At 34.1% G+C, this 12,767-nt stretch overlaps 1 protein-coding gene across 5 annotated transcripts in view; it reads right to left on the reverse strand.

Annotated features, from left to right (window-relative positions):
- Firrm (FIGNL1 interacting regulator of recombination and mitosis) overlaps positions 1-12,767 on the reverse strand; it is a 44,786-nt gene that overhangs the window by 17,778 nt on the left and 14,241 nt on the right. For all 5 annotated transcript variants that reach the window (XM_074047518.1, XM_020171043.2, XM_020171042.2 and 2 more), the window contains 8 exons: positions 11,107-11,187; positions 9,736-9,800; positions 7,611-7,759; positions 7,237-7,366; positions 6,156-6,342; positions 5,233-5,315; positions 4,531-4,582; positions 3,141-3,230 (listed from right to left, as the gene is read on the reverse strand). In XM_074047518.1, coding sequence (XP_073903619.1) covers positions 3,141-3,230; positions 4,531-4,582; positions 5,233-5,315; positions 6,156-6,342; positions 7,237-7,366; positions 7,611-7,759; positions 9,736-9,800; positions 11,107-11,187 — 837 coding nt within the window. The remainder of the gene's footprint in view (positions 1-3,140; positions 3,231-4,530; positions 4,583-5,232; positions 5,316-6,155; positions 6,343-7,236; positions 7,367-7,610; positions 7,760-9,735; positions 9,801-11,106; positions 11,188-12,767) is intronic.

The raw sequence follows: 12,767 nt of genomic DNA on the forward strand, positions 1-12,767 counted from the left end.
ACCTAAGACAACTGGATGACTGAATGCACAAGAACTAAGTATTAACTTTCTCATTTAATATATTAAAAGGCTTTTTAATTACATGGAAATATCACTAGGTACCAATACAAGGTGACTTTGAACGTGATTGTTTTTGTTGCTGCTGCATTTGTTACCAAAATAAAAAATATAATTTAAATGAAGCAGGATACAAATGCACTAGGGGGTGTAGGAGTGGGGGGAGGTAAGGGTGATGGGATGGAGAATATAACTGAAGTCCATTATATGCACATATGAAAATGCCACAATGAAATCCACTAAAAATCAGAAAAACATAAAGGAGGGAGGAATGACAAAGACTAACAGATGGGCTAATATGATCCAAGTCATTATATGCATTTATGGAAATATAGTAAAACCCTTACTGGGTATAATATACACTAATAAAAAGTCCAAGTAATAAGCCAAAATATATTAAGAAATGTTAAATAATGTATTTTATTATTAAATCACACCAGATATTTTATCTTGAGACTATCCATTAGGTCTGCTAACTTTGTAAGTACTCAACACCTTGTATAGTTATTCAAAAGTAACATTCCAAATATGCCAACAAGATTTATTAAGCCAATTCTTCTAGCTTACAGTTATCTCAGCTGACTACAGTATAGAACTTAAAAGAAGCAAACACAGCTTCCAGTTTTCAAATAGGTTAGCTGGTTGTGCTAAACTTTAGATGACATCCTAAATTAGTTTCACAAAGGTAAGCCACAAAACAAAAAAAGTGTAATTAGCAAATCCATTCTTACAACTGAGATAACAATTCTAAGTGCTTACTGCTTACAGAGAAGCAGTACTGTTCCATTAAAATGCAGGTGTCAACAAAACTAGATACTAATGGGAAACAAAAGTTCTAAAAAGCAGTTAAAGTTTTAATTAAACTTGCGGAAAAAACAACAAAACAATGATGCACTTAATTACTGAAGTACAATTTAACTAGGAAGTATATTGTATTTTTAAAGAAATGAAGCAATTCAAGTTACATCTTAAATGTCCTTAATCTAGGAAAACTTTTCCTACATCAAAAACTCAGGAAAAGTTCCCCTTTAAACCCAAAGCAGTATTTTAAAGTTGACAAACTTTTCTGTAATATGCTATATTTGTATTTGAATTTTATTTCATTTGCACAAAATACTTAGCTTGTCAAAACAAGCAAGAGATTATGTGGTCAGCTGCTGTGATAGAGGCTAGTCAGAAAAATGGTTCTCTTGATAAGTGTCCAATATAACAAGTAGCTTTATCATAAAAACCAAACTGCACCAGGAAAGCCAAGAGAATCATGCTAACTAGTGAACATCACTTCAAATATTGTTCTTCTTTACAATAAAGTTCAATGAGTGCGTGAACAATTCCCTTCTCAAAATATAAATTATATATAATATATAATTATTTAATTTATATATATAAATTATATTATTTATATATTATATATATCATTTATATATATTTGTATATATAATTTTACATATAAATTATATACTACATACATAAATATAAATTATATATTATATGTATATATATATAAAATGCCTTGGACAATATAAAAAGGTTAACAAAATTTATTACATAGAATTCAAGATTCTATGAACTCAGGTTGAAACTTTGGTTTCTATTGAAACTCTAGCTTCAAAAACATTTTCAATGTTTAAAACTGCACACTGGGCATCGCTGGCTCACATTTGTAATTCTAGCTACTTGGGAGGCCGAGACTGTGAAAAACAAGACTCAAGGGCAGTCTGGGCAAACAATTTGCAAAACCATGTCTTCAAAATAACCAGAGCAAAATGGGCTGGAAGTATGGCTCAAGCAATTCAAAGCCCTGAGTTCAAATCCCAGACCCACCAAAATAAATGATTTTAAACTGCTAAGGCTAACAATAGTTCATAAGGAATGAAGAAGGGGTAAATACATAGAGGATAATGAGCTCCCTCCTCAAAACTGAGAAGAGATACACCTGTGGACTTAAAATGCAAATACAGTGATTTTTATTTACATAAAAATAGTAACACAACTATTAGTGCCCTTAAATAAGGCATTAAATACTTTCCCTACAACTAGGTAACTCTGAACTTTTGCTTTTTTCAAATGAAACGAGTTAGTTACTAACAGTTATACATACTCAATAATTAATTCCCCATACTGAAACACAAAACTTTGCCTCACAGAGATTGTTTTTAGTGTTGTTTTTTGACAGTACTGGAGTTTGAACTCAGGGCCTCGAACTTGGTAGGCAGGCACTCTAACACTTGAGCCACCCCCTAAATCCCCAGTACTGTATATATCCAAATATACTGGCATTTCCCCACAAATTATCATTCATCACTTTTTTTTCTTCTTTAACTAAAGCATAATCATTCTGAAATTGTCTTTATTTATGCTAATTCTGCATCACTGAAACTAATTCAGATCTCAAGCCCAAGCCTGTAGGAACTTAAAGGCAAGTCCCCTTCACTAACCTAGTGATTCTCAAGCTTGGCTCCCTATCAGAGTCATGTAGGAATTAAACAATAACAAATCACTGACTGAGCTTTACTTCATACCCATGGCTGCATTCTCAGGTTCAAGTCTAAAAACTTGCATTTATAAAAAACAACCTCCTACAGGATTTCTGATGTGACCAGTCCAACAGACTGCACAAGGATACCCAGGCCTGTGCAGGTAAGAATCTCCTCAGTCATGGCAGAACTTGTTTCCTTCATAGCAGCACACAGCTAAGGCTCCTCATACTTGCAATTTTTCCCTAAATGTTCAACTTATTTATTATGAAAAAGAGCCAACATTGAAAGGATATTATTCTGTGTCTTCAAAGTAAATTAACCGAGAATACAGAACTATTTCACTGCATGTACACCAAATATATGAAAAGCAAGGGCAAAGAGGTACTTCAGGAAGATGGAATCAGATTATCAGATTATTTTTTGAAGCAGCAACATCAAAATCAATACCTACCTAAAATCAATAAGCAAAGCAATCAATGTTAAAATTTTATGCTCAAATCACATCAACATTTAAATTCAGCATAAATGGGGGGGCACTTTAAGGGAATCTGAATCCAGTTTTCATCAGTTGCTTGAGAACAGTAACAAAGACAATATTCTTGCCTGATGGGGTGGAGCCATGAAGAAAAAGAGACGCTTCAACAGTATTGACAGATTGATGAGCTGGTAACATTCTGCAGGGCAAGATTTTATCTGGAAAAATAGCACAGAGAAGAGATTACCTCATTTAAAATGAGAGATTTAACACCATAATTATATGTCAAAATATTAATGACTCTTTCTGGGGGATAAGATTATAGTTAATTTTAATTTTTAATGAGGCTTTTCTTGAATTTTTTTCAATGAGCCTAGACTGCTTCCATAACAAAATCTGACATACTTAAAAACAATACTTTGTAATTTCTATTTTAATTACTGTTTTGATAATTCAGAGAACATCTCAGGTTTTTTTATTTTTAAATTTTATTTATTTATTTAGTGGTTGTTTTTTCAGTACTGAACTCAGGACAGCCTGCAAGGCAAGTGTTCTACCACTTGAGGCATATGCCTAGTCCTTATTCTAGCTATAGTTCCTTTTCAGAACAAGTATCCCACTTTTGCCCAGACTGGCCTGAACAAAATTCTCCAACCTCTACCACCCATAAAGTTGGGATTACAAGCATGACCTACAATGAGATAGGATCTCACTAACTTTTTGACCAGGCTGGCCTGGAGCCATGATCCTCCTCTCTCTGCTTCCCAAATAGCTGGGATTACAGGCATGACCCACTATGTCTAGTCCCTAATATCTGTCACTTCTTAGATCTAAGCACAGTAGTGCAGAGGTATAGGTGGATATAAATCTGTAAGATGGATGCTTCATTAAAAGATTTACCCTGATATATAAAACATATTAACATCAAAATCAGTTTTGTGCAAGATATGTTAGCGATTCAGTACAGTAAATGATGATCAGACTATTAGCCATGGAAGGTAAGATAATTCACTTCAGGACAAAAAAATGGCAGGTCATAACCATCTCATATGGAACACATCATCATTTCAAAATTTAAAAACAAAAACTATCAACATCAAAAAGATTAAAGGAAATCATTAAGTCACTGTCTCTCTGTACTACAAAACATGGCTTCAAGAATCAATTGCAGTCACATTAAAAAAAGGACAAGATGAACATTTTGTTATCAACATTATAATAACTCTTATTTTCTTTTTTGCATTCAATTCAGTTTTTATCTTAGTTATCCTGGTCTTTATTTCCCAGAATAACCAGTGGAACTCTATAAAATTCTGAAAAGAGGAAATTTCCCAAGTTTTACACATAAAAGTTTTTTAGTACTGAACTTTATTAGTATCAGGATTAATGTAGAATAATGTCAAAACAATTTAGCTACCATACTATTTATCCTTTTGTTATTCACATTCTTCAAAATTACCACATCCCCTAAGAAAACACATGGAAAGGGGGTGTTTCAGACCTTGCAGCTGTACTCACCAGATGAGCAACTAAGGTGACATGGTGTGCACAGAGTTCAGCAGTACCATATCTGCAATGTACAAAGAAGGCAATTTGAGATTCTACAATTATTCAGAAAAAGGAGATAAACATCCATGAAGCTATAACTATTCTGGTGAGGACATGTAAACTACTGTTACAGGCTGATTATCTCTTTTCTAAACTGATTTAGAAGAAGTACTTCAGATTCTGGATTTTTTCAGATTCGGAATATTTACATATACATAGTGTCTTGGAGATGGGACACAAGCCTAAACATGAAATTCATTTATGTTTCATATGCTTCTTATACACATAACCCAAAGGTAATTTTACACAATATTATTAATAATCTTGTGCATGAAACAAAGTTTCATTGTGTGCCATCTTCCACTTAAGCATCATGTCTGTGCTCAAGAGCATTTTGGATTTCAGATTAGGCACACTCAACGTCTATGTCCATGACCAAGGAACATCACAATATACAAAACCACCTAATATTCAGCTATTGGCTTGAACCAAAGAAGAGGGAATGGTTCCCTGTTTCCTAATTTAGTACTGTGTTATAAAATCAAACTATTTTGAGGTGCTATTAAAGAATTACTGGAACAGAATTTTTCTATGAACTTAAAACTATAAAATCATTTACCGTTAGTCACTACTAAAAACCAAACCAAATGCCCAAACAGAAGTATCTCGTACCGAGCAAGGAAGCACCATGCATCCATAGCTAACAAAGAGGTGATCATTTTAGAACTAAGCACAGCATCCAATAGAGCAGCATCCTAATGAAAAACAGAAATGTTAATTTATTAAACATGCTATATCTCATGAAAAATCATATTTCTCACACAAAACATGAAGGCACTATCAGAATCCAAAGAACAGATCCTCAGTATAAAGCTCTACTTTGTGGCATCTGAAGAACCTGGGATACCACTCCATCCACATTTACTGAGCACCTACTATGCGTTAATCATGTCAGGCTATGGGGAATCAAACCTGGTTTTCAGTATGGTAACTCAACCATTAGAACACATATACTCTTTAAGTACGCAGAAAGCTTTAATGCAATAATGAAATATACCCTTATAGTTTTCCTTCTGCCTTAAACTATTCACATGTAATATTTAAAATATGCTAGATGTATCCCATTGTATAGTATCATAAACAATACTGATCCCTACACAAATTCTAGGAATTTTTCTTAGAACTTTCTCAACCTCTTATCCAATTCCATTAAAAATAAAATCATCTATATCAGGCGTGAGATCAATCTATACAAGACAAAATACTGCACACTACTATTTACTTCTTTTACTAAACTTAGGTCACATCTTCTTCTCATTTCTTCCTACCTTACAATGCTTTTTCCATACCTTCCCACTTAAAATGTTTTCTCAAATATTTTAGTTTAAAATATTAGAGCTAAGTACTATAGGAATCAAGGATTACTATTTCTTAAGGCACGACCAAATTAAAGGGTAAAATGTGCAAGTTGAGGGAATAATATTTACAAAGGGATATTTTTTAACTACTCCCACTCTTCTTTCTGCACATAAATCACAATTTCACTCAAAAGCAAAAGTGTAACCTCCATGTATCCCAGTAAGTAACCTGCTCACCAGCTCAGGGAACAATGAAGGATGAAAGGAAGTGATAAATGTACACAGATGAACACAAACATGCTGATACAAGGTCACAGCCACCTCAGCTTGTCCTTTACTCTCTACTCCCTGTAAATGAACAGGTAGAGAGAGTTCACCAGAACACTGCTCAAAACTGTAGAAAATGGCTTTGAGTAGAGATATCCTGCAGGAAAATTGAGAACATTGAACCCAACATTAATAAGTTACTAATTAGCAGGTAAATAAATGGTTGCTAATACCTTACAAATATGTATACACATAAAATAAACTGTCAGAGAAACTCTTTGAAGGAGAATTTGAAGAATTTTCCTGCACAAAAAACAGTTTCAAGCCAGGTACTGGTGGCTCACTCCTATAATCCTAGCTACTCAGGAGGCAGAAATCAGAAGGATCATAGTTTGAAGTCAGATGGGGCAAACAGTTTGTATGACCCTATATCTCGAAAAAGACCATCACAAAAAAGGGCTGGTAAAGTGGCTCAAGGTGTAGGCCCTGAGTTCAAGCACCAGTACCACACAAAAAAAGGTTCATCATTTACCAAATATACTCAGTTATACAAAATCAAAGTCAAAGGTCTTTAAGGATTAAAAAACAGATAAATAAGATATTACAGACGAAACAAAATAAGTAGTAAAAAATTCAGAAAGGGAAGAATCATTTTAATATTGCAATGGTTGAAGAAAACTTCATAAAGGATTTAAGTGACAAATTAAAGCTAGGTAAAATATAAACAGATAAAGAAGACAAAGCCTGTGTATAAGGCAGACAAATAACCAGCCTTACAGAAGCCAGGTTTATGTGTTCGAAATGCATGAAAGGGCATGAAGCAAAAGTACATGGCAATAGAATATGATGTGCTTTGCTTTTTGAGGAGGTGAAAAGGAAGCTTAGAGCCAGGTTTTGGGCTTCATCAGTCCTCCTGACTCACCCTTAAATGCAGTTGGGATTATAGACACACACTATGCACTATGTGTAGCTTTAAACTTAAGACATTTCAAATACTAGGGCATTCCAAACCACCAGTAACATGATTAGATAGAAACAACATGTGTGTTACCTGGTTGCAGACTCTGAGAGCTGGCTTTCTGCACACCACAGTGTCTGTACATCCACAGGCTGCGAGGGCAGCTTATCCATCACAACAACCAGAAGCAGGCATTGTGGGAACTGTAGTTCACATGGCAGGTCTTACAGGTAATTAAGTTGCAACAAATTAGTAAAAACATACCCTAAATATTTTCAGCAGAAATTTAATTGCTATTATAAAGAAATTACAGGCATAACTTTATAAAGTGAGAAACACGCTTCAATAAAAATGGGAGGAATTTTAAATAAAACTTTTAAAAAAGAATGATTATATGGGAAAATAACCCTGCCTCTAACATATTATAAGTAATAGATATTTAACATTAAATCTATTTTGAAGCTTACCTATTTTTCTATCCAAAACCACCTGCATGAAAGGCTGGCATGCAAGCAGTTGACTGATGAGTGGGTCCAGGGTCACAAGAAAAGTACCTGCTATTTCTTCCTGGTGTGCTTTGGAAACCCTGACAGCATACAGGCTTGGAGGAAACTTGCTGGAAAGGGAAGGGAAAGACTCATTCATTAATTGTATGAAAAAATTGTCTAGCAGAGTAAATGGATTGGGCAAATGTAATAGGACTATTGGATAATGAACTGACAGATTATTTTAGTGTCAAATTTAGGGCTCTTTTGAAGTAACTGTCAATGTCACTAGCCTTTATCTAAAGTATGTTACCTTTCTAAGCTAGAGCTTAGTAATCAACCTAAACCTCATGGAAATGGTGGTGGCAGGGGCAGGGGGTGGGGGTATATATGGGGGGGGTGGCTCACAACTGTAATCCCAGAGATTGGGAGGATGAAGGAGGTTCAAGGCCAGTCCAGGAAAAAGTTAGCGAGACTGTCATCTCAACCAACAAATCAGGCATGGTGGTGACAATCTGTCATCTCAACTATGAGGGATACTTTAGCTTTAGGTAGGAGGACTGTGGTGGTCCCAGGCTGATAGAAATGTGAGATTCTATCCAAAAAAAAAAAAGCAAAAAAAGGACTGGGGATGTGGCTCAAACAGTAAAATATCTGCCTAGCAAGCACAAGGACTACACACACACGCACACACACACACAACCCTCACAGAAGTATATAAACAAGTAATAAAGAGGGCTGGGGGCATGGTTCAAGTGGTAGAGCAACTACCTAGCAAGGGCAAGGTCCTGGGTTCAAACCCAAGTACCACCAAAATAAAAATAAAAATCAAAAACAAGGTAACAACACGCTTACAGAGTAGAAAAGGTTGACTGATACTGTCCTTTTCCTCCCTGAAGATTCTAGCTTCCCAAGGCCAGCTGAATAGATAAGAGAACTTGTGTGGGGATGGTCTCTCTCTCTCTGTGCCTTCACACAGGCACTTTTCTAGGTTCTGAAATTGGTAGTGACACAGTGAGGAGACATTTGAATGTTTACTGTATTAGGAAATATGCACAAGTTATCTCAATCAAAACAAAGACCCTGCAAAGCAGGAGCTATTATTATCTCATTTTATAGATGAGATCTGGGAATTGGAGAAGGTAAGCAACTTGCCCAGAACTATGTTTAGTTATACTGTGAAACTAAAATAAAATTTTGAGTAGGCTCATCTTTAACTACTGTGCACACTTTTCTATTATACCCCCTGGGAATATCAACACTTGTTTCAGCCTAGCAACCAGACTGCTAATAATTTTGAGTTTTTCCCTTAGGAATGTTACTATAGTAACATTAGTGGGTAAAGTTTTTTTTAATTTAATTTTTTTATTTTATCATTTTTACATTTATTCACTTGTATATACATTGTTTGGGCCACCTCCCTCACAACCTCCCTTCCAGGGTGGGTAAAGTTTAAAACATTTTACCAATGATATACATCTATTATTGGGAAAAATAAGTCATCAAAGTTTCTACTTTTGAATTGCCACCTAGATGATAAATCTCCAGAAGTTAAAAAAAAAATCATTTTATGGAATTATCCTATAGAAAAATCAAGTAAAGATTTAATTTGCAAAACATTCAGCCTTTGTTGTTACACACACACACACACACATCCTCTCTCCCCTTTCCCTCTGGGACTACACTTACATAGTTTGGGTAATTTCTACTGTCTCGATGTTAAGTTTACTATTCTTTTCTTCTACTGTGTTCAAACTACTATTAAACCCATAAAGTTAACTTTTTAATTGCAAATAAGTCAATTTCCAGATTTACCAAAACAAAAAATATACAAATACGGGCATGTATATATAATCTCTTGCCTTATCAATTATTTATTACTCCCACATAAGTTAACTAGTTAAGAATACAAAAATAAGTAAAAGTCACATGGAATTTATCCTTCAAAACTTCCACTCCAATTATTTTAAGCAAGCAGATAAAAATTTACTGAAACATTAATAAGAAAAATTACTCCAATGTTTTATTTTAAATTGATGTACATTTGAGCTTTGCATGTAACAAATGGCACTGTTATATTTTAATTATCATAAAACATTCTTTTTACCTGTATATCTGAAGATAAAGCTGGTGCAATATACAGCAAGAATCAGAGAGGAAAGGATGAAATTCCTAAAACAAAACAGTTCTATTCATTCTTTGTATGAAATAAAGCCCTCAATGTGCCGCATTAAAAAACAAAACAACAAAAAAAAAACCTTACATAAGACATGAGAACAAAAAGGAGGAAGAGGTTACCTACCTAAAACTCTTTACTGTTACTACTACCATCACAACTATAGCTATCAGCTATCACTTATGAGCACCTACCATGTAACCAGACATGTATCAACTGACTTTACATACCTTACTTCATTTACTTTTAGTCTTCTCAAAAAACTTACTATGAATTATTATCCCCATTTCACAAAATAGAAAGCTGAAGTTCAGATATCGAATAAGTTTAATCATACAGGTAAAAACTAGTAAGGCTAGGGATTCAAGGCCCAGGTGTGATTTCTTCATCCATTATAACCATGCTATCTCTTAGAAAGCAATAGCTTACACTGAATTATAACATGTAGAGGAAAAAAAGCTGGTGATCAGCTTAAATTTTTCAAATTTCCCTGATGGGAAAACACTTCTTTTTTTTAAATGGCTTCTATACACCAAGCAAGTATCATGTGCTGTTGGTGCACCTCCCACAATACCACTGAAGCACACACCCTGCAATACTGCAAGGAACCCAGTGTAAAAAGCAGACAATTACTGTAAGAGGTAACTTCCCAGAAGGACCAACTTGGTCCACACAAAATAGGATGGCATGTGTCAGGAGCCAGTGTGCCAGCCATGAACTTAATTATAATAAACAGTCATTGGAAATCCCTATCTTACCTCAAGAAGGAGGAAGACCAGGTCAAAACACATTCAACACAGGTAACAGTTTTTTAAACCCATTAGCATCTCTTACTAATAATGTTTTTTTCACTGGCTGCTATTCTCTCTCCAATCTGCCTGGACAACTTATTTATTCCCTTCATAAAACTTCAGACTCTGATGACCCCAAACATGTACATCTCCTTAAGATGGACAGCTACAAAGGTGTGATCATTTAATCGTAATAATCCAATACAAAAAAACTTATAAAAATACTCTGTAAATGGTACTTAAAGGCAATTTCAATTTCCTGGAAACTGACTTATACTTACAAAAATAATTTTATGTTTATATTTATGGAGATAATTTTTTCAGAAAATTTAATAAAAATAACAATGATGGAAACAACTTAAAAATGTTATAGATGCTCAGTATTTCATAATCAATAATACTGAATCATGAAAAAATAAACTAAAAAGATTGGCTTTGGCATAAATGATAAAGATAACTTATGATTTAGTATAAATTTTACATTTTAGGCATCATAAAAAAAAGGCCTTACCTTAGTGTAGTGCAAAAGGGAGTTAGCAAAGAAACGACACAATTTGAGTGTTTTCCGAAATAATCTGTAGTCAGCATTATCCTGTTCAATAAAGGAAATAAGCAAGCATAATAAAAATAAGAGTATGCAATTAGCTAAACTTGTGAATGAGACAATATTTTCCAAAAGATTTAATAAATATAAGAGTATACAAATCTTCTAAGAAAACATTAACTATTCTCCCTATTGTTGGTAGGAGCACTATAAACAAACCAAAGGACAATTAAGGCATTTAAAACAATTCTACAATGCTGAAAGTAAATAGTAACCCATAATAGCAAAAGAGATGATCTTTATTGGTTGATTTGAAAGTGAAATTTATTATCATTCTTTGCCATATAGGTATCAAGTTAATAGTCAAAAGAAAAAGGTCATTGATATATAAAAAGAAAAAAGGTAAAAGACATGAAAAGGCAGTATGGAGAGAAGAAAATTATCAATAAGTAACACTGAAAAAGTCCAAATTACAACCTAATTACTTATCTTTTAAGAGGGGAAAGGACTGGGGGCTATTCGACTAGTAAAGATTAGGAAAAAAAATAGTATATAATATCTCTGAGCTGAAGAGGAAAGCAGGGGAACAGGTACTTTCTTTTAGCATTGGTAGAAGCATAAAATAATATACTCTTCATTTTAATTAAGAACTAAAGTTTAAAATTCTTTGAGCAGCAATTCAATTTGTGGAATTATACTATACTGACACAAATACTAGCACAGAGATGCAATGTTTTTTATATTGCAAAAACTGAAATGAACCAAAACACATAGAGAATGGCTAAACATAATTACAGTATATTCATACACTGTAATTCCATATTGCTATTAAAAAGAATAGTGTAGATATATTATCATGGATACATGGTAAGTCCAAAGACAAATTAAAAGCTTTAACTTATTGCCATAAAATTTAATCAAAAACATTAAGTTACATTTAATTTTGAACATTATTTCATATGAAAATGTAATTTTAGTATTGTTAATTAAGTTTGAGTCTTTTCCAAATACAGCAAAACCCTAAACAAAATCAGAATAGAAGAGGATGGCCCACTAATTGAATATGACCCTTCATTTTGACTTTTATTAGATATAATTGAAAACAGTTGGTTTTCCTCAGCAGCAACAGGGTATCTGGCTGGACATTCTAGCACCCACATGTAATCCCAGCTACGTGGGAGGCAGAGATAGGAGAAGCACAGTCCAAGACCAGCCCAGGTAAAAGCAGGAGACCCTATCGGAAAAACAAATAAAAGCAAAAAAGGGAGAGGGGCAAAGCTCAAGTTGTAGAGTGCTTGCCTAGCAAGTACGAGGCCCTAAGATAAAACCTCGGCACCTTCCCCCAAAACTGCTGGCAGACTGTCAGTGTAGCAAGCATGAGACCCTGAGGTCAAACCCCAGTACTGCTCCCCCAAAAAAGAAAAAAAGTATAGACAAAATCTCACCTTTGGTAATTATTAGCAAGAACTCTTTTTCATACTGCTATACAAGTATAAAAATGCAGAAATTAAAGATGAATTAAGTTCCATCTTGATTTCCTCAACTACTTAAAATAAAATCTGTATCCTAATATCAGCAAAAGGGGGATTGAGAATATAAAGAAGACCATTTTTCAGTGTTTTAAAATG

The sequence above is a fragment of the Castor canadensis genome, chromosome 11, assembly GCF_047511655.1.
Source record: "Castor canadensis chromosome 11, mCasCan1.hap1v2, whole genome shotgun sequence".
Lineage (NCBI taxonomy): Eukaryota > Metazoa > Chordata > Mammalia > Rodentia > Castoridae > Castor > Castor canadensis.